Source organism: Neofelis nebulosa, chromosome 2 (genome assembly GCF_028018385.1).
Source record: "Neofelis nebulosa isolate mNeoNeb1 chromosome 2, mNeoNeb1.pri, whole genome shotgun sequence".
In the NCBI taxonomy this organism is placed as follows: domain Eukaryota; kingdom Metazoa; phylum Chordata; class Mammalia; order Carnivora; family Felidae; genus Neofelis; species Neofelis nebulosa.
The window spans coordinates 153,506,289-153,532,946 of NC_080783.1; the positions used below are offsets into that span (position 1 = coordinate 153,506,289).

At 35.1% G+C, this 26,658-nt stretch overlaps 1 protein-coding gene and 1 long non-coding RNA gene across 36 annotated transcripts in view; one reads left to right on the forward strand and one right to left on the reverse strand.

Annotated features, from left to right (window-relative positions):
* ADGRL2 (adhesion G protein-coupled receptor L2) overlaps positions 1–26,658 on the reverse strand; it is a 624,153-nt gene that overhangs the window by 115,432 nt on the left and 482,063 nt on the right. For 2 of the 35 annotated variants that reach the window (XM_058716827.1, XM_058716828.1), the window contains exon 1: positions 8,547–8,695. The exons of 19 other annotated variants lie outside the window; for them this stretch is intronic. In XM_058716827.1, coding sequence (XP_058572810.1) covers positions 8,547–8,646 — 100 coding nt within the window. In that variant the 5' untranslated portion in view covers positions 8,647–8,695. Of the gene's footprint in view, positions 1–8,546; positions 8,803–26,658 lie in introns of those variants that run through there. 14 more of the 35 variants (XM_058716831.1, XM_058716839.1, XM_058716845.1 and 11 more) reach the window with 10 other exon arrangements.
* On the forward strand, positions 346–8,322 carry LOC131504499 (uncharacterized). The gene is made up of 2 exons (XR_009258027.1): positions 346–391; positions 7,859–8,322. It is a non-coding gene; the product is annotated as an uncharacterized LOC131504499 (long non-coding RNA).

Below are 26,658 nucleotides of genomic sequence, written 5' to 3' on the forward strand. Positions count from 1 at the left end.
GCAAATAAAAGGCAAATCTTTTTCCATGTGCACACAGAAAGAAGGGTACTGTGCTCAATTACTCTTTTAAAGAATAAGATTTAACTGTTGTTAAATTTATAAAAGTGCATCAAGAATTTAATCACAACATGGTACAATATTAATAGATACAAATACATCATAGTTCAAATCCTATGTAACAAGGAACGGTGCAATTAAAAGTCTATGGAATGTATATTCGTAATGTTTCTGTCATTCAAAAGCGTTATACAGGTGCTTTAATAAATCTAATTCCGTAATTCTTTATTTTTTGAAATTATAGAAATGGATCTTTATTTTCTTACCCATTTTCACTCCCTTCCCTTGGGAATAACTACTCGAGCCAGTCAGTTTTTCAACCAAGAAGTAAAAGGTAAGTATTATTAGGGAAGTGGGCTGGCAGGTGGACAGTTGTTCACTCTGCCTGTCATATCCCTTTAATGCAACTCTGATTTGCCTTTGTTCTGACAGTAGCAAACAGCTGCTTGTAAATGAGCCACTGTCCCTGGGCTGCCTCCCATTATTCCCCACTTTTGTTTGACAAGGTCACTTGCTACAGGGATTTTGTGAAGAAAGGATGAGCAACCTATAGAATTAAGAGTTTAGAACATAAGCAAGCTAGGTATTTTTCTTTTGGTAGCATGAGCAAATCAAGACTTGTACAAAAAAAGTTTTTTGCTCATTGAGCAAATCAAACATTTTTCCTAATTTCAAAAACCAAAAAGCTCTATCACAAAAGCAAATGACTTTGCCATAAATCCTCTTTCCTTAGAGTTTACGTGACAATGGTATAAAAGGCAGACTTAATTACAAAATAATATTTACAAACACATATGAATAAATACTAAGATGTTGCTCGTCTGCTGTTTTACAATGAGTTCATGATCTGGAAAGCAGCAACTGCAGGAACACTTTTGGAAAACTTGATGCTATAATCGTACAGTTCTTTTATTTTAAATTTCAGTAAAAATTTCATTTATGACTAATTCCATTAAGGGTAGTAAATAAGGCAGGGACCTTCAAGATCAAAAGTTTCACAATTTCATTCCATATTGATTGGTACTTTTAATGAACTTTACACAATATATAAATTAATCTAGACTGAAACTTATTACTAAAATGTTTGATCAATATTCCACCAGTGATCCAAAAGGTATAATTGACACTATAAAGCAAGGCTCACCTTTAATTTGCAGCTTGACCTATGATCTTCAGAAGGGCTTAAAGCTACATTATGACAATCTCATGCAATTAAGTTGTTTCTAAAGAGAGGCAGGCAGAAAAAGTGGGATGGCAAGTTTTCCAAGCCATGGATGAGCATAAAGAGGGCATGCTGGAGCAGACACTCATCCAAAATGAATCATGATTTTGTGGTTCTGAAAGTTTATGAGTGGGAAAACATCTAGGAAACTCTTTATGCATTCTTAGGACAAAGCCACATAAATGTCACACAGAAATCTAGACTTAATTATGCACAAATACAATTTCTCACTATTCCATCTCCTTACCTGCATCTAAAATTAGACGGTTTTGTACATTTTTCTCATTTTAATATACAACCATCAGAAGGAATGTGAGCCTACAGAAAACTTTATCAACGCAAACAAAGCTGAAATTCTTTCCAGCAACACCAGCACTTTGGATGTGTTCACTGGTAAGAGGTTATTTACACATTGGGGGAAAATGAAGAATCATGTGATGATGTCAAGTTCCCTCATTCTCTACTCAAACATTGCAAATCTATTCACAGAATATACCATCCAAGTTTTCAAAAAATCTCCAGGCTCTTGCCATCTAATATACTCAGAAAATTTTATCAGTCTTGTCTCATGTGGAAGGCATCTGAATTCTAAAAATAATTTGACTACCTTAGCCAGGCTGACTTTGTATATCTTGTAAAGGCTACTCCGTTTTCTCCCATTGTCAGCCATTACTCTGATGTATCATTTATGGAATTAAAATAAAATGGGTTTTCCTACATTTTAGTCAGGATATGTCAAAGCACCTTCACAAAACACCGCATTTAAAGACATGTTAAAAGTATTATAACTGAATTATATTTGGTTATCCAGTGTTAAAAAGTATTCACATAATAAAAAAAAAATTAAAAGAAGCTAATGTTAATCCCTTATAACAGCCTTCACTTTTGCACAAAGATTTGAACACTCTAGTAGTTCACTATTAAGAGCATAGGACCGAAGATTTTCAGCTTCATTTATATTCAGAGGCAGGCAAATCACCAAAACTCATTTACATCCCTCCATTTTCCTTACAGCATGTTAACAGCAGGTGGTCTATCCATACCATCTTTGAAATAGGTAGGTGGCTTAAAATGCCTTTACATTTCAGTCAAGACCCTGAATTAAAAATAAACTTGAGCTTTAACTTCATCATTTTCTCTACAAGATTCAGTAATACAGAATAAACACAGTACTTAGTTTGTTCTTATTTTAATCTACATTCCACATTCTGGCTTCATACCATAAATTTGCTCATTTTAATCCTGCATGTTCTCCAAAGAGTGAAGCATTTAAGCTAACAGAGCTGACAAAATGATCCAGTAAGAAACTATAAGTGTTTCTGATAGTCTTATTTTATTTTGTTTATTTTTGCACTCTATAGACTTGCCAGCATTCCTTTTTAAAAATTTTTTTAGTGTTTATTTTTGAGAGACAGAGACAGAGCATGAGTGGGGAAGGAGCAGAGAGAGAGGGAGACACAGAGTGTGAAGCAGGCTCCAGGCTCTGAGTCATCAGCACAGAGTAGATGCGGGGCTTGAACTCAGAAACAGTGAGATCATGACCTGAGCCAGTCATGCTTTGGTGTCCCATCAGCATTCCTTTTTACTGACGGACATTAGAAAACATTTTTACGAGTGCCTGGGTGGCTCAATTGGTTAACTCTCCGACTTTGGCTTATGTCATGATCTCGTGGTTCAGGAGTTCGAGCCTCACATCAGACTTTGTGCGCACAGCTCTGAGCTGGAGCCTGTTTTGGATTCTGTGTTTCTCTCTCTCTCTCTCTCCCCATCCCCTAACTCACGCCGTCTCTCTCAAAAATAAATAAACATTAAAAAAAATTTTAACACTATCACAATAGGAAAATCATGATTATATTGGCTAAGTGCTAGCCCTAAGATAAACAGAGTATGTCTACATAGATGTTCATAAAAGTATTTTTTTTTCAAATGTTTATTTTTGAAAGAGCGAGAGAAAGAGAGAGAATGAGTGCGGAAGTGGCAGAGAGAGAGGGAGACAGAGGATTTGAAACAGGCTCCACGCTGAGAGCAGAGCCTAATGCGGGGCTCTAACTCACAAGCCTTGAGGCCAGGACCTAACTAAGTCGAAGTGGGACACTTAACCAACTGAGCCACCCAGGCATCCCTATAAAAATGTCTTTGTGTCATCTACTGGCAACGATTTTTCAGAAATAAATGTACAAAATACTCTAATTTCTAAGGACATATGTCGCCTTCTACTTAATCTGACATGAGTATTAGAAGAGCCAGACTGAAACATAAAAGTCAAGGGGCCCCTGGATGGCTCGGTGGGATAAGCATCCGACTCTTGGTTTGAGTTCAGATCATGACCTCACAGTTTGTGAGTTCTAGCCCCACGTTGGGCTCTGCACTCTTAGATTGGGATTCTCTCATTCTGCCCTTCCCCTGCTTGCTCTCTCAAAATAAACAAAATTTTTTAAAAAAATGAAAAACAAAAAAACACTGAAACACGAAAGTCACTCAGCACCTATACTTAACAGGGTGAATAAATAAGTCTTTGTGAGAAGAGTATGTCAACACAAAAAGGTTACAGAGAACATTCAAATCATCAGCATTACAAGTGCCTTCACAATAAAAATATGGAAGATTTAAACCACATATTATAAAAATTGGTTAAGAATCCTTTGAGGTAGGGGAGATGATTCTACTTGTAGTTTTTCAGACTAAAGTCAAGACTTCTAAGGAACTTTGCATATCCATGAAAACTCACAACTCAGAATGTTATGGCCATTTCATTACTACTGTAATGTAACTGTTTTTCATTACTACTGTGGCCTCGTGCATTTCCTTGAGATTACAGAATAGGTACGGAACAAACCAATCTACATATTCATCTTTTTAAAAATATGCTAAATTTAATCTCTAAGTAATTTTAATCTCTCTGGCTATCGGTGTCTAGTGACAAATTAATACTTAAAATATGATAAATGAAGTAAGATTTATTAAAACACTAATATTAAGACTTGAAAAGTAAATATTAGAGGCCTCTAATTAGAGGCACCCAGGTAACTCAGTCAGTTAAGCACCCAGCTCTTGATTTTGGCTCAGGTCATGATCTCAAAGTTCACGAGTTCAAGCTCCACATCAGGTTCCATGATGATGATATGGCACTTGCTTTGGGATGCTCTCTCTCTACCCCTCCCTGGCTCATGCTCTTTCTCTCTCTCTCAAAAAATAAGTAAGCTTTAAAAGAAGCGTACAGTTTTATTTTTCATTTTCCACCAATAACATAGTCATTTATATTTATGTTATACATTTCAGAACAAGACAATAAAAATATTGTCTCCAAAAGAGACAGAAAAGATTATCATTTACCAATGCTTTAACTAGGTAATAACTTTAGGTAAAATGGAACAAAGCGTTTTAAAAAGTAGTTTTATATAAGTAAGTACCAACCAACATAAATGTAAAAATATTCATGAGCAGAAAAATGAAAAACTTAAAAAAATATGCTTTTGGTTATTTTAACTATGCTAACATGGAAATGAATTAAGTACAAATAGAAACAATTTCTGACAGTATAACACTGATAAAAATCAGAACCTTCATCATTTCATAACATTCTGCCTGCAAATAAATGTAAAAATGCTTTCATTAGGACTAGTTGTTCTGTCAACTTAAAATGTAGTTTATATTCCTATATCTTGAAAATAATTTCATTTAACCTGATTATAATCCTGGACACTTTCCAAAATATGAAGCTATTATTTGAAATTGGTAAGTCCCATATATCAACTTCTGTTTTACTTGAAAACTGATTCTTGCAATTAGAAATGTTACTGTATAAAGTCTTACTTTGTTAGTATACCAAGATGTTTTAAGAAAGGATAAACAGGAGTATTTACTTCTTATTAGAGCATCTCAAATACAAATGAAAAAAAAACACACTGGTTATTCCTTGTTTTTAGACTGAGTAGATGCACAAATAAGATCTAAGGAATCTATTCTAATTTAGATAATTAGAACTTTAAAAAAGTTTTATACAAGTCATAAGCTTCACTAAATGTTAGGTTATCAAAAAATGTATTTTTAATAAATTCACCACATTTTATTCTTCTTTTATAAAAACTCATGAATATGTATAAAAAGTTTTAGGCGCAGATACCCAATGTGTATGAAACTCACTCTGAATAATTTTGTGGCACAAGCCAAGTCTCTAATTTCATACAACTCTCATAACGAGTGTTACTAATTTTTTATTGTTGCTTCATACAGGAAAATGTGCATTTCCTCCTTGTTCAGCTTTAACATGGTGTAACACTACAGTTTTCAAGATATGTAGCCATTATATTTGACAATGCAGCTCAAATGACTAACAAATGTCACATGGAGATATAAACACTAAATAAGTAAATACAAAAGAATTCAAAATTAAATCTGACCTCATGAAGACTGCATTTAAATCTCCCTTAAATAAAAAAAGCTAACATGTCAACCTAAATGAACAGATAGTATGATCTGAACATTTAATGTATCTTATCCAATTTTAAGAAGTCACCAATTATATTTTACATTTCATAAACTTTTAATAAGTCAATGGTTTTGATGATCAGTTTGACTGACATTCATCATTCTTCTCTACACATCAGTGAGAAATTATACTTCCTTGTAAATTATTAAGGGAATAAAGTATTCAAAATATACCTATATAGTTTTATAGTAATTTTCTTTTATTTATTTTTTTAATGTTATTTTTGAGGGCGGGGGAAGGGGCAGAAAGAGAGGGAGACATAGAATCCCAAGCAGGCTCCAGGCTCTGAGCTGTCAGCACAGAGCCCAACGGGGGGCCTGAACCCACGGACCATGAGATCATGACCTGAGCTGAAGTTGGATGTTTAAACCAACTGCGCCACCAGGAGCCCCAGTAAATTTCTATTCTAATATTTTTATATGTTTACTCAAGTACATTTAGCATGGTTGGAAGTCATTATACACAGTGATCTATTGTTAATAACAAGGGTGGCCAATTTTTCTATGCCTATAGCCTTTGAAAACAGTGGAAAACACTTGGAAGATGAAAATGAAAGACAAAAAAAGACTGGCGAAAAAAAACAAGAAACGTATTTGTAATTGTAACTGGACACAATATGTTCCTTTTCTCGGTCAATAGCTGGTTATACCATCCAGAAACCCAGGAGTCGTCCATGACACCAGACATCTCCAAGTCTGGCTGATTTTAATGTATCCTTCTAATACATTTTCTTTTGTCTCTACTTTTATTTATTTACTTTTTAAAGTTTATTTACTTATTTTGAGAGAGAGAGAGAAAGAGCAGAGGAGGGGCAGAGAGGGAGAGACAGAATCCCAAGTAGGGTCCACACCATCAGCACAGAGCCCAATGTGGGGCTCGAACCCATGAACCCACAAACTGTGAGATCATGACCTGAGCTGAAGTCAACAGTCAGACACTTCACCGAATGAGCCACCCTGGCACCCCCCCCCCACACCCCACCATGTCTCTACTTTTAGCAAGATAAGCCACCTACTGATCTTTGATTCCAATGCTGTCACAACATCTTTTCAAATATCCCTGCCATATGTTTTAGTTCTTCTCTCCCCACTTCACAATCCTTTCTCCTCATAGCAACTGTGACCTTTCAAACTCAATCTCATCAGGCCAAGCTCCTGGTTACTATCAGCTCTTAACATAAAGATGAAAAATCCTAAACATAGGCCACGGGGTCCCACCTGGTTTGAACAGAAGATCTCTGAGCTCAGACACTACATTTTACTTCAATTAGTCAAATGTACAAGCACCTTTCAGTTCTCCACACAAGAATAACTTGACTCCCCTAATTTGGTCAAGTATTTGGACCTACACTCCAACTCTCCTTTTTATTTATTGAAGGATGACAGCATACAGTATGCAAGGAGCTGGCTAAAACAAAGATAGGATTACCAGCTACATGGAGCCAAATTTAGTGCAAATAATAGGTGCCCACCTCTCCCCCCAAAATGTAAAATCAACACACACATTCATGCTGTAGTAGGTACTAATAAAGAAATAGGTAAGGAATTAAAGTGCTGTATGTCTGGAAGTTGTGGGAGAAGAGGATGTTTTGATTGGGCAGGTTTTGTCTAAGACAAGAACATGCAAATTTTAATCTAAAAAGGATAAAAGAAGTAATTGTGAGTTGGGGAGAGGAAAATAATTCTGGGCAAAGAAACTACAGGTGTAAAGACCTTCAGATGTTGACAGGAACTAAAATAAGACTAGTAAGCCTGAAGGCAAGGGAGCCTGTCCAAGTGTGATTCCATGGAAAGCTGGAGAGAAAATCCTAAGTTAGATCACTTGGGGTTTACACCAATTGAGACCACCAAAGAGTTTTTAATAGGAAAAGAAAGTGACCCAATTTATATTTTACAGAGCTCACTTTTGCCGACCTGTGGAGAATAAATGGAGAAAGAATGGGGAATTGGGGGCGGAAAGGATGCATGTGGCCACTACACCAAGAAACCATCATTTTAGAACCTCCCATTTATAATTTATTTAGTTAATGCATGTCTCCCCCAGATTTTAACTAAATGTAAGTTAAACCATGTCTGTTTTTTCTTCAACAGTATCACCAGCATCTGGGATACAGCAATGGCAAAGATGGATATTATGAAAAAAACCCTTAAAGTGAAAAAGAAAAAAATCAGCAAAATTTGTATATCACACACACACACACACACACACACACACACACACACACACGATCTATCCAAAGTGGAGGTTTATAATTAAATAGATTCTAAGGGTGTAAGACTTGGTGTCTGTATGAACCTTCATATGTACCTGGGAGTTACTACCTAGCTTTTATCAGATTCTCCAGGGAGTCTACAAGCTTCAAAATTTTAAGAGCCACTGAAGCCTATATCTCACCATAACTCTAGAAGGTAGAGTTGTCACAGAACATAAAAAGAACAATCTAAAATAGAACAGACAATGAAATACAGTCTAAGTTCCTCACAGATGCATAAGTTAATTCCTGAAACTCAAATGAAGTGCAAATATCATAGGAATTAAAGTTTTTAAAATATTACTTATTCTTGACTCTGCAATTAAGTATTTGGTTTTCCTTTATAACTGTATTTCATTTAAGTACTTAATTTATTAGCAATCCCAAGTAAGAAGAAGCAGTGTAAGAGCATGGCTTTTTTTCTAATGTCTGTGGATAAGAATTTATCTGTAGATAATCAAATATTGTTTTACACGTTATTTAACTAGTTACTTTCAAGTACAGAATTAAATACAAAACTCACTCACCAGCCTCAATTTTGTTTTCTCCCTTGTAGATCAGCAGACTACCTCCTACTCTCTGACTTTCTGAATCATATCTAAAAAGAGCTACATGGCACAGGCCCATGTGCACATAACAAAAGAAGTCAGAACACTCCAGGGAAGCAGTCTGCTTTGTTTTTATAGACACTCTACACAGCACTCCCCTCTTCCCATAGGGCTTAGCAACAACACTACCTTGTCCACTAGTATCACAAAACACTATCATATCCAAACTATGTTTTGTTAATTTTGGAAAGTAGGCATTTCAAAACACTGAGATGGCAGTAGTCAACAAACACGAATTGTAATAGTAGCTTACTGCCAAAATCAAGTAAGATGCATAAGAACTTTGAGATATGAAAATACCGTAACTTTTATAGAAGAATCAAGTGGCTACTAGAATATCACTAGAAATTCTTTACCAGGTTAATTTTCTCCCTTCTATCCTAATTAATTGGACTAGAAAGGAATCATTCCTACTTTACTTAAGAAAAACTACTTAAATTAGTGGAGTTTTTTTCCCTGCTCTCCATAGTTTAAAAAGTAATCACTATGCTATATAACATAGATGTTAAATTCTTTTTGTTTGTTTTTAATTTTTTTAATCTTTATTTTTGAGAGAAAGAGAGACAGAGAGTGAGCAGGGGAGGAACAGACAGAGAAGGAGACACAGAATCCGAAGCAGGCTCCAGGCTCTGAGCTGTCAGCACAGAACCCGACGTGGGGCTCGAACCCACAAACCGCGAGATCATGACCAGAGCCTAAGTCGGACGCTTAACCAACTGAGCCACCCAGGTGCCCCAATGTTAAATTCTTTTTTTTTTTTTTTAATTTTTTTTTTTTAACGTTTATTTATTTTTGAGACAGAGAGAGACAGAGCATGAATGGGGGAGGGGCAGAGAGAGGGAGACACAGAATCTGAAACAGGCTCCAGGCTCTGAGCTGTCAGCACAGAGCCCGATGCGGGGCTCGAACTCATGGACCGTGAGATCATGACCTGAGCCGAAGTCGGACGCCCAACCGACTGAGCCACCCAGGCGCCCCAAAATTCTTTTTGTAACCAAAGGTAGCAATTTATATTCTAGCGGTGAAAGCATTTACCTGCCACTTAGGATTCTGTATTTTGAGCTCACTTTTGGTTACTGTTTGTTAAGACTTGTGTAAGATTCTGATGCTAAACACAAGGTCTTGACAGTATCTATTTCATGCAAAAACTGAAACACATAAATCTCAAATATCAGTGAAAGATTGCTTTCTTTTGTGTAAGATATACAATCAAGTTAATAACTCAATAATTAAAATATGCCTGCATAAAAAGGATCTTGTGTGGGAAATAAATGCAAGCTTACAAAATGTCTTATACTGGGAAAGCAGTTTCAATAGGGATTTCTAGTAATTTTCATGGAAATTTACATATAACTGACTTCTTTCAAATAACTTTTGACTACCACAGTAACAACTAACAATTAAAACTGAAATGCAATTTTAATTATTTCTTTTAAAAAATCTGAGGAAATAGTACTTGCTTATCTCTATATATTTAAAAGGGAACCAAATACATAACAAGTTGTACTTGTTCACTGAACCAATAACTACTAAATATGCTAATATGTGCCAAGTACTGTTATGTGAGATAAAACTTGAAGAAACAAAAGGGAAAATGACAGGTCCCTGTCTTCATAGAACCTATAGTGGAAGAGACACACAAATGAAAGTATTTACAGATACTACAACTGTTAAACAAGAAAATAAATAGGATGATGTAATTTGGGAGGTGCTTTCCATAAGATTGTTATGAAAACCCTCTCTGGGGTTGACATTAATTAAAGCCAAGACCTAAAGGATGAGAAAAAAATCAGTGACGTGACAAGCCGAGGAATGAGTTCCAGGCATAAGAAAAAGCCTGGCATGTTCCAGAAACAGAAGGAAGACAAGGGTATGAAATGTTAACATTTCTTCCCTCTTCCTCTAAGCTCAGAATGCCTTAACTGTAAAAACACGGACTCTGGAGCAAAGTCTGGATCTGACTCCAGGTATACTAACTTAGAAACTATGTGATCTTGGGCACTGAATTATCAAAATATTTTTAGGCCCTTTTTTTCCTAACCTACTCAGTCTAGAGAATAAGATCCACATTTTATGACCATTAGCATAAAAAAATCTTTGGCAAAAAAAAAAAAAAATGCCCAGTAAATTGTTCTTTCCTTATTCCAAAAGTGGTATCACTTTTATCTTTCTGAATTTTAAACAAATACCAATTGTTTCTTTTTGAATTTCACAATCTATACAGAACATTTTAAATAAAATTATTTTGAGCAAAATTTTCAATGCCCCTTAAAATAATTAAGTTTTCATGGAAAGTTGTGATGTAAACCTTTCTCCCTCCCTTTAGGGTGATGAACCGTCTCCCTGGGAGTTCTGTTCTCAGTACTCTCTGTGGGGCACACAACAAAGGTTACTTTATAAAGGTCACTTCACTTCCATGGGTGTTTCTTAGAAGAAACAAACTACTGGCTTGAAACTAGTAGCTAAGACTACCAATCCCACATTTGAGGAAATATAAGAAACTAGGAAGAATTAGAGATTACTTTCTAGAACAGGTAGCTCTTAATCTGTGGTGCTCAGAGGAAAGTGATCTCTTCATATTGGAAGAAAGTAGGGAAAGTTGAAGAAATGATAATCATGTAAGTAAGATACCATGTGAACATTCCATATCCCCAAATAAAAGTGATAAAAACCCGATAGCTACAATGTAGTAAAGCTACTAAAATGTTTCCAGTTTTAATACTTCACATTTATCTTTGTATCAGTAAAGTCTAATTAGGGAATCAGATATGGCTTGCTCACCAGCTCTTAACATTTCAATATCTTATTTAGCTAGTAAGTCAGAAGTGAAAGACGGCATGCAAGTAACTGAAAACAATGTTGGCCAGTGCTTCAAAACTGGATTTGTCTACCAATTAAAACTAAATTAAATTTTGGAAAAAATGAGGTTACAGTTTTGGAAAACATGGAACACTGAAATACAATGGAGCATGTTAGCTTAATTATCCCTTTAAAATAGTTTAGCCTGTTTGTTTAGAGAAAATAGTAAATACAGAAAAAGGGTAGAGATGCTAACACATGAAGGAATCTACCACCTGTAAAGCAGTATATGGGAGTTTTCACAAGCTTTAGAAATAAAGTAAAATGGACAATCAAATCCAAGAAGACGAGAAAATCTAATTTTACTTCACTGTATATTTAGAGTAACTGAAACTTTCATATTAAAAAATGCAAATGAGGCTGTCAAATTACATAGAAACCATGTAGTAATCATTTAATATATATAATTTTTTTTGAAACTTTTTTTAAGTTTATTTATTTTGAGAGAGAGACAGAGCACACACGGTGGGAAGGGGCAGAGAGAGAGGGAGAGCCAGACAGAATCCCAAGCAGGCTCCGCACTGCCAGCGCAGAGCCCAATGCAGGACTCGAACCCACAAACTGTGAAATCATGACCTGAGCCGAAGTCAAGAGCCAGAGGCTTAACTGACTGAGCCACCCAGATGCCCCAATATATACACATAATTTTAATCTTGTTAAGCCATTTGCTGATTCATTCTCTTGTGCAATATGGTACCTATGTCAATGACTGCTATTTGGAGAAAAAGGAAAAAGATTTTTTCTATACACTGTCTCAGTGCTATGGGAAACACACTCAATTTCTTCCAAATCAAAAGGAGGTCCTGACTAAATATGTACACATTTGCCAAGAGATATGCTGCCTTCAGACACACCATTTGGCAATTAATTTTGCATACAACAAAATCTTCATACTTGATAGTTTTGAAACTCACACTGAGGACCTTATTCTTAGAAGAATATATGGAATTAAGCCATGAAATATATGTGACAACTTAGTATTTTGGAATGTTTATGACTATTGCCATATCATTGTTGACCCATACTTACAGTTAGTAAGTGCATACTAAATATAAAATTAAAAGACCTGAAATGCTGAAAATGTAAATTTTCAGTTTTAGTGATGTCTAATGAAGAAAAATTTAATTCCAGCATTTTTAGCTCTTCCTCGACAATAGATCGCTACTTATATCAGAAAATTACAATTACTTTCTATCACTGTTTCTATAAATACTTAAAACAGTTTAAAAATAAAATATCTACTGCTATTCAGATCAATTTAATTCCCAGTTTCAGGAACTACACAAGTCTGGAGGTAATTCAATACTTGTGACACATAATTTAGTAAGTTTGGGTCAAATGTATTAACTTCTAATCTTTTCTGACAACTTCATTATTTATTTTATATACAATGTATAGAACTCAGCCACCAATCTGTCTGTGTGAGAAAACATACTCTTCTTCATTCTACAGCAGGCTCTCAATACGCCATACCAGGTTTCTTGGGTTTCCCCGTTAATTGGCTCTAATATGAACAATTAAATCTCATTTTACACTAAATCAAATGTAAATAACAGCAAGAGACTGAAATCCCCCCACCCCACCCAATCTGCTATCTTTCCATCTGCTCACTACAATCCACTCTGAGCAACTTAGGAATCATCATTGGAGAGAGCCACTGTTGTTTAGGGCTAACTGTCACATTCTTGCGGGGAGAGGGTGGCAAGACTGGAGGAAAAACATGGTCAAACATGGTTGCAGATGATTCTTTCACTTTCTAGGGGAAGAGTCTTTCGGGGACTATCATTTAAAAGCCCAGGCTCCTTGGGCATAAAGCAATACTTAGGAGGCAATAGGAAAATACTATGACCAAGCAACTACCGAGTCACATCCAATGGTTACTGTGGTTTGGATACTTCAGAAGCTTGCAATACAATATGTAGATTGACATGAGCTATCCATCCTCAGTTCAAATGAACAGGGCCTAAAACCATAAAGGAAGCAACCCTACTGCAGGGCAAAGATCAACAGCCTGGGAATCATACCAACCAATTTCTAATTCTTGTTCTGACACCAGCTATCTCCAACTGCTGATCACAAACAAATCACCTAAATTAACTGCTCTGTTAAACTCCCATAAAATGGAAGCCCCTTCTCTTTATAAAAATCTGTACAGAATATTATCTATGAGAAAGTATAAACATGATACTAAAAATCGTATTTCCAGCCTTCCAGTGTTTGCTGTGTGTGTGTGTGTGTGTGTGTGTGTGTGTGTGTGTGTGGTGTGTGTGTGACTGAGTACTTACAAACATCATGTTTATATTATTTAGTTTCATGGAAATTTTCCCCCCACAACAAGGTCTGTCCCTTTTTTGTTTTTGTTTTTCCTTTTTTGCAATACTGTGAATAGAGAAGGGATCGTTCATTTATTCATTACTCCAACAAATATTTACTTAGAATCTCCTTGTCATAGACTGTCCTGGTTGTGTGGGAGACATCAGTAGATGTGAAAGTGATAGGTATACTTATTTGGTCAAAGAATAAAAGTGCTATGAAAAATTGATATTCTTTCTCTAGAGTTTGTAAAAGGTGAATCCAGTCCAAAAAAAAAAAAAAAAAAGAGAAGAAAAAGAAAATGAAAAAGAAAAAGAAAAAGAAAAAACAAAAAAGGCTTACTCATGTTCTGTCAATATAGTCATCTGCCTGGAAATTCATTCATTCGTTCATTCACTCATTCACCAAATATTTATTTCATTTAAAAAATATCTGTTGTGCCTTGCACTTTCCGGGAATCATACCGGCAAAAGACATGATCCCGGCCCTCCTAAAGTTCAAATAAACCTAAGTAAAACTACCTTTCAATCAAGATCTATTTATTCCTTGAAAAGAATAGTTACCTAGAGGCTGTCAGAGAGGAGTAGTGAAGCCCAGAAGAAGATTAAAAAAAAGCTGATAGAAGCTACTCGGTGCCTAAAACAAAGTTAAAAAATTAGTAAATAAAAGGGAAGCAAGAGTTGCTAAAGGGGTTGCCTCATTATGGGTCAGTTGATGGTTTTTGTTTTTTGGGGTTTTTTGGTGCATTACCAACAGGGATAATGTAAAAACATGGTTAATCTATTCTAAAAAATGCCAACTTTTCAAAACTTGAAGTTTTTTTTCTCTCATCCACTATAGCCTCGCCCTTTTTTAAAATTCCTTGATAACCTGGTATAATAAGTACACATTACTAATTTTCTCTCAATTTGCAAATTTTGTGAGATTTAACTTCGGCAGGTGAAATAAAAATCCAGGATAAATGTAGGATTTCTTTGTTCACAAGCTGCCTTCTGCTATACCAATAATGACAAAACTGTACATAAATAGACGTTAAGTGTAAGACAAAAATACTAGATCTTCATTCTTTTATGAAAAATACCACGTAACAGAAAATGTTCAAAGTCTAAATCAAACACATTCTTGGGTTTGTTGACAAAGAACAATAACAACTGTTAAAAGGCATTTTTCAAGTGATACTGACAGAATCGATAAAATATAAAACAAAATAAATACATAAAATATAAACCAATAACATTTCTATTTCTCTGGTCAACAGTGCATAGTAACACCTCGCCATGACGTTCTAACACCTCTTATCAAGTGGTAGATAAGTTTTTTAACCGACTTAATATTACTGAAAACATTAAAATCTTTGCAAAATGAACTATGGTAAAATACTTCATCATCCTACTGAAATGTCAGTGAGGTGTGCACATGGTCTAAAATAAACAAGGCTATGTAATGAAAATGAGTTAGGCTACAAGGAAGATAGCTGTATGCTTAAGAACCACCACCTGTCACACGGCAGAAGTGGTATTATGCAACAAAATCACAAACGTTAATGAATTAAAAAGTATACTAAAGGCAAGCACATTTTTAAAGTTAAAAAGTATGTTGCTGTAGTGGACTTAACTTTATTTCAAAGTTTAGAGTCAGCATAGCTACTGGCCTCCTCCCAATTTAATTTGTTAACTTCTGATATTAGGAAATTTGGTCCAGAAAAATGAACTAACTAGACTCCAAGTTAGACCAAGAACCGAAATTGTGGATTCCTAGAAAAATTTTTCCCCAAAGCATTTCTTGTATCATGTTACCATGGGACATTTTTCCAGCTAACACACACCTAAGTAACTGAAACCATATAATATGTGGTTATAAAATTTTCTAGATATTATACACTTAACATGTTAATGTACACTAAAAAAATGTCTAAGGTAGGAACATATTATTTGTTTTTTAAATATATAAAACCGAGTGTTTTTTTTTTAATTTTAAAAAATTCACTGAGAGATGTTCCAAGAAAACATTAGTTTCTTTTTTTTTTTTTTTAATTTTTTTTTCAACGTTTTTTATTTATTTTTGGGACAGAGAGAGACAGAGCATGAACAGGGGAGGGGCAGAGAGAGAGGGAGACACAGAATCGGAAACAGGCTCCAGGCTCCGAGCCATCAGCCCAGAGCCTGACGCGGGGCTCGAACTCACGGACCGCGAGATCGTGACCTGGCTGAAGTCGGACGCTTAACCGACTGCGCCACCCAGGCGCCCCGAAAACATTAGTTTCTTGATATCAGGATTTCAAATCCTTTTTTGTTTCTAATTTTTTATGATATTTAAATATGCTAATAAAGTCATTAAAATATTTTACTATATATTTTTTAAAGCCTCACACAATATTACATACAGTTCAGATGACCAAAACACACACGCACACACACACACACACACACACACACACACATAAATGAGCATTTATCAAATAATATTTAAAATAATATTTAAATTGGTTTTTGGTCATTTTTATTTAAGAGAATTTCAAATCATGTAGAGGTTGAAGAATGAAACATTTAAAAATACTACACAGGGGCACCTGGATGGCTCAGTTAGTTGAGTGTCAGACTTGATTTCGGCTCATGTCATGATCTCACAGTTCTTGAGTTTGAGCCCCAAGTCAGCACTGGGCCGATAGCAGAGCCCTGTTTGGGATTTTCTGTCTTCCTCTCTCTCTCTGCTCCTCCCCTGCTAGCTCTCTATTTCTCTTTCTCTCAAAATAAATAAATAAACATTTAAAACATATACTACACAACAGAGATGAAATACTGCTGAATTGACACAAATGATTTAAACAACACAATTTTTCATAAAAATTAAAGAACATTTATACACCATCATATCAGAATTAAAGTGGCAAAAATTTTAAAATTATGTGATGCTCAAGTTATTAAAATACTGTAAAACTCAGTCATTATAATTTACTTCCTGTCTTAAACTGTGTCATTTTCAACTTTTATTGGTTGTATCTTCTCAATCCTTCCCACATAATTATTATTAAAATCTGAATGTTCATAGTTACTTGAATTCTGCACAATTAACTTCACAGAGGTGTGCACAGCAAAACTATTCAATCAACATTTTCCAATGTTGGAAAAATGAATGATGATGCACATTATGATTATAAACCCCATGGCACGTTAAAATAAAAACTATATAGCAAGCTGAAAATAAGCCATATCCAATAGAAAGTAAGCACTCTAAATAACAAACAGCCTGCTTACTCTCTATTACATGGGAGAGGGAGGATGTTAAATGTGTCTACAGTTCATTTCATGTGCTTTTTAAGTTCTGTAAATGATTTTTCTTCAGGTCTTTGTACATTTGCTATCATTTTTAAAGGGGGCCAACACCCAATCTAAGTAATCATCCCCAATTCTTATAATATAAGAAATAAGAATGCTAACTAAAATACTGACCCTGTTCTAATTCAAGCTGAATCTCTAAAAATGTGAGAACATGTCATGCTTCAAAAGACAGCAAAGATTAGGAATATATGGTATTAAGTCTTAGCTCTAAATATTTTCATAATACATTTGTTCTCGCCTTAAGAGAAAGTTTATGGGTATTGGTAAAATGATGTTCATTCTTCTTGGTTTCAGTTCTTCACATCACACACACACAGAAAAAGCTGCATATAGTAAAAACTCAATAAATACATCATTTGCTGAATGAAATAACAAATGACTCTGAATAAACAGAGTCAAGGCATAGAGTACCGTTAGTTCAATGGCTCAATGATATTTCCTTATTTCCCTATTGCAAACTAACCACCAATTTTAATTTCCAATTTGAGATAAAATGTTTCACCATTCCCATACGTTTTTAAAGGCCACTTCTCAAAATATCAATATAATAAGAGAGATTTAAATGACAGTACTGAGAGTGAAGATTAATTGCTACATAAGCACAAAAATAATTCTTCTAAGAGGTGATGGTTGTATCGATGGTATACAGCCTAAAATACTTTCTCTAAAAGGTCACAAAATGGGTTTTAAAAATTGCATTCACTTACTCAATTACTTATTTAAATACTGTTATATACCAAGAACCCACAAATTTAAAATATAGTGGCACATTCAAATCGCAATATAATCTTTCAACTGTGTATGTATTGATTAGGAACAGAACCCTCTCTGCCTAGAAGCTGTCAATGGATAGTGAATTCGAGAGAACTGCCACCAAAAGGAACCATCTGTGGGCTGATAGAGGCTGTTCCACTGATGTGTCGACACAATGCCAAAATATGTAGTCAACGCAGTTAAAAAATGAAGCTAAGTACGATGTCTGGCACCAGAGACAAAAAGCATATGTTGAATGCCTACATCTCCCACTTTCTCAATAGGCTGTCTGGCATCAAACAGACCTAGCCTGAATGTGAAGAGTGCACGTACATCAATGAACCTTTCAAAAGTCATTTCCTTTTTACATCTAGGCATTGCTGAAATTACGAATAGCCAAATCATAGACACCACACTATATGCATCTAGAAACATTCCAAAACTGAAAATGCAAGTGGATTTTCATTATTATACAAATTAAAAATAATAAAGAATGTTGTGTCAGACAGTCCTGTGGACAAATTAATCTCAACTCTGCATTCATTGTTGATTTGATGCTGCCTAACTCACCTATCTGTGCATAAGTTTCCTCAGGTACAAAATTGAGAAAATAATACAAACCTCAGAGAGCCATTCATAGCATTATCCAGGACAATGAAGAGAAAGAATGTAGTACAGTGTTTGATATCTAGTAGGATCCAAAGGGCAGCCATTGTTTTAGGTTTAAATGAAAAGTACAAATTAGAGAAATTAAAAACTAGCTGTTTCTATATACCTACAATAAACGTTTTCCAAGCTTTACTCATATTTACTATTTAATGATTAAGGCAAGCTTCATATTATATGCTTATTATAAATCATGAAATATTAAAGCTCTAATAATATGTTTTTAATTCTGTATGTATGCCCCACTTGCACATTTATCTAAGTCTGAGCTTACTATTATTATGTTTTTAATGGTAGAAACTTCATTAAACTGACCACACAAATTACCAATCAAATCCACTTTTCTTTTTATATTTTCTCATCTTAGTGAATTCATGATCCACTGTGACTCCCCACATTCATCACTCACTATATCTGAATACCAACTGCCATTTCTGCAGGCACTCAGTTCATTCTAACTAAAAATGCTCTACTTATATGCACTGCTGAGAAGGCAAAGCCAGGCCGACTATGAGATCCTACCAGCAACCAGACACAGCTGATTGAAAAAGACTTGGTTCCTCAACGCAGGGGCAGTCAGTCTGCGATCCCGACAGCAATGCATGATCTGATTTGGTACAAAAGGAATGAGGTCCATGAGTTTCTCTCTGTCTCAGGAATCTGAATTAGGAAACTTGGGCAATTCCAGAATTAAGACAAAGAGCTGTCAAGGTAGAACAAGGCTGGGTGGAGTACGCTAAAGTCATCCTTAGATCAAACTGTGAGGGGGAAGAAACTGTGGGCAATCAATGCAAAGGGAAGAAAGATCAGGAAAAGAGTAGAGAGGGGAAAAAAGCCAGTGAGTATCCTGAGATCTGGGAGCACAGCAAACAGATGCAAAGGGAACCCAGGACACGTAAACAGAGTCCCCCACCCCCCTGCTGCTCCAGACATCTTGGATCTGTGCCGGATATGCCTCTTTCAACCTCCACAGGGCAAACCAGGCAGGATGAATCCCCTGAATCTCTGGGAGAGTCCAGTTTATTTTATGCCCAAACATCCATTAGTGCCACTTCCTTACCACCAATAAACCTGAATAAATCACCATCAGTTCACCTTTTTATCATATCTCACTGCAATTTTTTCCCAGTCTCTCATTCTTTCTCACCTAGACTGCTGTAAATGTCCTAGTTAAGAAAGAAGGTATAAAGGGCAGGCAACAGGATGATCCCTACTCACAGGTATATTCCATTTGCCACCCACCCCCCCCTCACCGTGTTTGAATTTGTGCTTTGAATTAGTTTCCAATGTTTCAAACTGTGGAGATACATCATTCAAAATCAATTTCTGGGGTACCTGGATGGCTCAGTCGGAATAGCTGCAAATTTTGATAGCAGGGTCACAGGTTCGAGTCCCAGGTTGGGTACAGAGATTGCTTAAAAAAATGAAATCTTAAAAAAAATCAATTTCTGACTTCTATTGGGGAAAACATAATCAGATCAACTGACAGCATCTTCACATTGACAAAACATAAAAAAATGACAAAATAATCACCTGGAGCTAAGTAACATCTGTCCACTTTAGACAAGCATGCATTTTTCTAGTTTTGTTTTATTTCTTTATACTCTGCATGCTTCATTTGTCTATGTTAACTACCTGGCCCACAGGAACTGGTTCAACATTTTCTTTCTCTGCTTTCAATAGTGAACCCCATCTAACCCAAATAAATACTTCTAGAACAAAAATCTATAATCACCTTTGAAATTATTCAGTAATTATCCTGATACCAACATGACAGAATCCTAAACTCTTTTATAGGACCTGTCCTATACCACCCTCCCCCAACCTTGCACATGCACTGACCACCCACAATTCCCTACAGTTTTTAGCGGCAATGATTTACACATTCTAGTCCCTCTCCTGGAATGCCTCGTTCTTCTTCAGCTGCCCAGTTCTTACTCATTCAAGTATCTCTGCCAGAAAATGTTTCTTAACATACTCAGTTTCAGCTGGGTGTGTTCCCTGTGCACCTCTCTCTAGTTCCCTCATAGATGTTGTAACGTACTATAATTATTGTTCAGTCCATTAAAGGCAAAAGCCATGCCTAGCACACAGCACAGTCCTAGCACTTGCCAGGTGTTCAATAATTACTGACAAATAAATGATTTTTTTAAACATCTCATTTCTAAGCGTCAACAGTTCTGAAAAGTAGGGATTTTCCCAATTTTATAAAAATAAGAAAATGCAGGCTCAAGTTAAATAATTTGCACAAATTCACATAGCTGGTAAGTAAGAGTCAGAATCTGAACCAATGGACTTCACACCAAAACTTGCTGCCTCTCTCTCTCTCTCTCCCTCCCTCTCCCTCCCCCCCCTCTCTCTCTATATATATATACCCTTTCTCACTCCCATGAGAAACTCTGGTATGAATGTATTTTCACTACAGGATATGTCGATGAAAGGAAACAGAGACCAAGTCAATACAAAAGACAATAATGTCTAATCCTAAATCAAAGCTGACAAGAGAAATCCTGTGAAGTGTTCAGCAGTATCACTGCAATGTGACCAGCTGTCAAAATGCCACGACAACTTTCACAGTCCTAGGCAAACTAGAGGAAACGTCACAAAATCTTCATACTTAGAGTACTTAGCACTTCATTATTTTACCATAATGAGAAATGATTAGAAAAGAAGAAAATAAAAAAGCAATCTCCAATGCAAAATTTATTAAGATAATTCAATGCCCACCGGATAGGCAAAAGACAGATAACAAACTCTTTAAGAAGAATGTTTATGACTGTCAAGAAAACACAATTAACAGAACTAATTAAAGGATAATTTTGTGATTCAAATTGTTAAATTTCAAAAAAAGTAACACTCTTATAAATGCTTCAAGCACACATTAATTTGAGCAGTAAACAACTTGTGATATAAATTCATAAAGCATAAAGAATTCTAAATTTTGGTTTTAAACATCATAATACTATACTGCACAAGAATTTTCTGAAAAAAAGAGAAAAAAACCCACAATGATATCATGTAGTAGTAAACTAAGATCAAAAAGCCTAAAAAAACAAAAAACTCATCTTTAATATTCCTTGTTTAATATTACATTTGCCCTCATTGTTTATAATCTTTGAAAACCTCACTGTGTATCCACACAGGTTGCAGATCATAAAACGTTTTTAAAAGACTCAAAGTAAAGCCTAATTAAATGTTCTAGCGTTCTTAAAAACACTAACCCCCACATTTTTGCTCTCACAGTATCTCAGGGCCAACAAAATACTGACAACTATTGTTTTCAGTACATTAGAGAATAAAACCCTTGAAAGCAATAATCCTTTTTACACAGATGGATATAGATGTTTTCAGTGTTCTGTATGGCATCTTCTTGCCACATAAGCACCTGCAGTCTTGCATTGTCCTGCTCGGCATTCCTGAAAACACCTGGGCAAGCTGTTTACTAAAAAAACTAGACATTGGAAAAGATGAGGGATAATTAGCAAATAGAACTATTCCTGGCACTCTCTCGACATTAGCGCAGAACGGAGCTCCAAGCCGGCACCTGGTGAAGGGAACTGCTAGATGTGATAATTCCAATTTACACATTCAGCACAACATTCTGTCTGCCTGTCAATTTGAAACAGTTTCCTATTCAGTGATAACAGATACCCCAAAAGAATGCAGTGTCGAAATGCTGACATGAATTTTTTATGCACCAACTAGACCTTCTCTCCTCTGGACCAGCTGGATCTGCCTTCTTCACTCTTGGAATGGACTGACAGTTGGGTACTTTTTTCAAGTAGTACACCAAATTTATAGAGTAAATTTTAAGTATCAGATCTTCATGCAGAATAAATACCAATAAAATGTCCTTAAGCATAGGTAAGAAAAATAGTTTAATGAAGTTGTGAAAAATTCACTGTGTATCGCAGTACTCTTCAGCTGCCAAAAATATGAAATATGTATTTCCATCAAATACAAAATTTACTAATTTTTTTTTCTAAATTGACATAAAGAGAACAAAAGCAAGCAAGAAAATGAGACAGACACACAGAGACAGCATGGTATATCGAATATTCATTTGCAAATGCTAAATAAAAAATACAGAGAAATCTGAACCTAACTCCATGCAGGTTTATTTTCAGATGATCATAATTTGAAAAACTACTATATAAAGATAATTAAGCCAATGCTATATCCAGGAAATTATTAATTTTAGACTATTTTCTTATTCCCTTCATATTTAAGTGACAAATACATGAACTATACTTACAAAGTTAGCTATTTTTTCCCACGTGTATATCAGATTATATTCCAAAATATCTCTCCCCATCATAAACTATACCCTCTCCTTCCAGGTAGCCACCTGGAGGATTATTCATTTGTTCTAATAACGCAGCCACAGCTCAAGCATTTCTGGAATTCTATTCTTATATTTGCCGTATGAAATAGCAACGCATTCTTTTCAATTATTTTCAGTGACGCCAAACATTCATTTTAAGAATGAGCTGACTGACACTTGTTAAAATAAATATAAATCATTCAGAAATTAAGTTGATAAAATAATGCTTCAATCTGAGAAGCACCATTATTGTTATAAAACAAGAGGTGGTAATAAACTATTAGATGCGAGGCTCAGAAACTAGCACTTCAGAAACCTCAAATCAATGCTGAGCGTGTCAGTGAAAATTTAAGTTTCCTAAGCAAACCTTTTAATTAGAAAGTACTTAATAGAAGTCCAGAATATATTATTTTTTAACTCACCATTCTAAGTGAAATGCTTTCTTCTTTAAAAGTAATGAATATAAAAAATATTTTCTCCAGTTGCACTATGCATTTACCCCAACTTCTACTAATAGACAATTTGTCATTTTTCTACATGAGAGAGACAGGAATAGGGGATAGACACAGACAGCATGTTAAATCAGACATCCATTTGCAAACGCTATTTAAATAAAGAGAGAATAAGACATTTTGGTAATGTACAACACTATAGCTAACACTGTTGTATGATATATAGGGAAGTTGCTAAGAGTAAATTCTGAGAGCTCTCATTACAAGAAAAAAATTTTTTTTCTTTTTTCTTTTTACTGCATCTATATGAAAAGACGGGTGTTGAACCTACTGTGATAATCATTTCACAGTATATGTAAATCAAACCACCAAGCTGTATACCTAAACTTGTAAGTAATATACATCAATTATTTTTCAATAAAACAGAAAAATTAAAGAAATTTGAATGCCAGTATACATATGCACACATATACGTCCACATAAACATATACATACACACACATACATAAATATACATGTACATATAAACATATACACATATATAATTAAAAGGCATTTTATGAAGCCTCCCCCAGGAAAGCCATCAACTGTAATATTATAAGCCATAAACTCTTTAATAATAAGTACGAACATATTAACCAAAAAAGTAATAATTTTCAAGTGTGATGTGTAAGTCTATGTAAAATGTCATAATTAAACACCATTATCTATTATAATAATAAAATACCCTTCTTCTTACAGCTACACTAAAATTAAATAATTTTCTGGTTACTAAAAGAAGAAATTCATGAGCCGAGATCATAAGATTTCCTAAATGACTATAGAGATAGTCATTACTCATCATTTTAAGCTGATGCCTTCATAATTACTTATCCTCCAAAGCATTTTCTCAAACTATAGAAAGCAAATGGCAGTATCAGCTAGGTTCATCATTGGATTTCAAGAAAGAAGCTCTATTAGGGAACAGAAATCAACAATTAGCTAACTCAGATGTAGGTTATTACCATCCAGATAATTTAAAGAACTATCAAAATCACAGAAGAACTAAGGCTGCAGTCAGCAACTAGGATTTGCTACCATTAAATTTGAAAGTATACTTAAACTCAGCTGTTAATCCCAAAGACTCCATTCCTGCATGCTACATTCTATGCATACACCTATACTGTATTTGTTTTTGATATTCACAAACTCATCACACTGTTTTTTGGGTGAGTGTTAGTGAAACTGCTGTACCGTGAATATATATTTAAAACACTGCTTTGGCACTAACACACCTTAAATGCATTCCTCAACTAGTTCAAATATTTTTCTAAGCACCATAGCACTATGAAAAAATATGGAAATAAGTAAAACACTTTCCCTGACCTCAAAGAATTTACTAAAACATATAAAAGAGTATGGGAAGTGACTCCCTGCCCCCCCCAAAAAAAACCCTAAGTGAAAAAAGAAAACTAAAATACCTATGAATTGCTCTAGCCACTTGTGGCTACTTAAATTTAAAACAATTAATATAAAATAAAATAAAAATATATGTGTTCAGTCTCATTAGCCATAGTTCAAGTGCTCAATAACCACCTGTGGCTGGTAACTGACCCTCCTGGACTGTGCTGCTATATAAATTCAAAGGATTCCTGTTTATATGAGAAAAAAACATCCTAAAGGTACGAACTTTTGAAATGTATCCTAAAGAACAAATAGGCACTGAACAGGTGGAAGCATGGATTTCTTGGCATTGTTTTTAAGAAACATTTGTTAACATAGCTTGGCTGGAGCAGTAAGAGCACTCTGAAGTCAAAGTTCAGGTCCTTGAATTTTATGTTACGCCTTTCAGACTGAGTTTTACTCAGTGACAAACTGGTCAGAGAACTGACATGATTAAAGGAAATAATGCATATATAAGTATGTAAAGACAATGACTAATATACAATACATGTTCAAAAACTGAAAGAAGGGGTAAAAAAGGGGTAGGAGAGAGGAAGACGACAAAGAGGACCACAAAGTTGCTAAGAAGAGAGAACAGAACTGCTGGCTTTTAACTTCATTAACTGTATTAGACTAATATTAAACAGCTATAAGACTCTAGGGAAATGTTATGGTTAAGCCTCAAAGTGGTCTATTGATGCCAGCAAGTGCTTTTTTTTTTTTTTTTTTTTTTTTGAGAGAGAGAGAGAGAGAGAGAGGGAGAGAGAGAGAAAGAGATCCTTAAGTAGGCTCTACGCTCATCACGGAGCCTGATGTGGGACTCAATCGGAGAACTGTGAGATCGTGACTCGCAGTCGATTCTCTTGCAAGAATCAAGAATCGGACAATTAACTGACAGCCACCCAGGTGTCCCAGCAAGTGCTTTTCTTACACTTCTCTCCAGCACATAGATTAGTAAGGAACCAAAGTAGCATCCATCACAAACAATCATAACTTAAGTTTACGTTGGAAAAGGTGTTCAAAATTACGGTGGGCTCTGACAGCGGGGAGAAAGACTCTGACAGCGGGGAGAAAGGAACTGTGAGTTAAATACTGAGTTGCCTATTCACAGTGTCAACCATATTGCATGTCCTGGTGCTTACTGGTATATCACATTTCAAATCAATAATTGAGTATCTGATCTGTGTTCAATTGAAATGCATTCCAAAACACAGAAGAGCTAGTCATTCAAATTATTTATTTATATTTCTCTTCTAAAGCAATGTATTTGAAGATGTCAAAAATCATACATAAAGAATTATAAAGCAAACAGACACTGCTTATGAAGGTTTGTTTCTACTGTGACAAATTTATCTTTCATGTTTTACTAACACACATGTCTTAAGACATATTTATATATTTATCAGCATTACAATGAAGTAAATCTTCCCAAAGACCAAAATATTGTTTAAAATTAAACTCAGTTCAATCTTTTTTTTTTCCTTCCGTTTTTAGCAAAACTACTAGAAACATTTGTTTGGACCTTGTCGGAAGGGTTTCAATTTTACATCATTACGTTTTAACTTGACTAATCAGTTGAACAAAAGTACTTTATGTAAAATGATTCTTTTAGTTGCCTTAGCTACAAATCCCTGCAGGATACTATAATTGAAATCTACTCACGTAAGTTAGGAATAATTAGGGCCCCAAATTAAGCCAAACACAAAGTTAATTCAAATAGTCAGCTGCTGTCATTTAAATGGTTATGGAGTTTTATTGTTGCTTAACATTTCTGAATGCTTTTAAATGTACTTTGTTCTTCCAGTCTATATTTAGTATTTTAGTACAAATAGAAATGGGATCAAGAAGCAAAGATTCACCAGCCTGTAGACTAGAGTAACACCTATATCCAATCTTTGTCACTA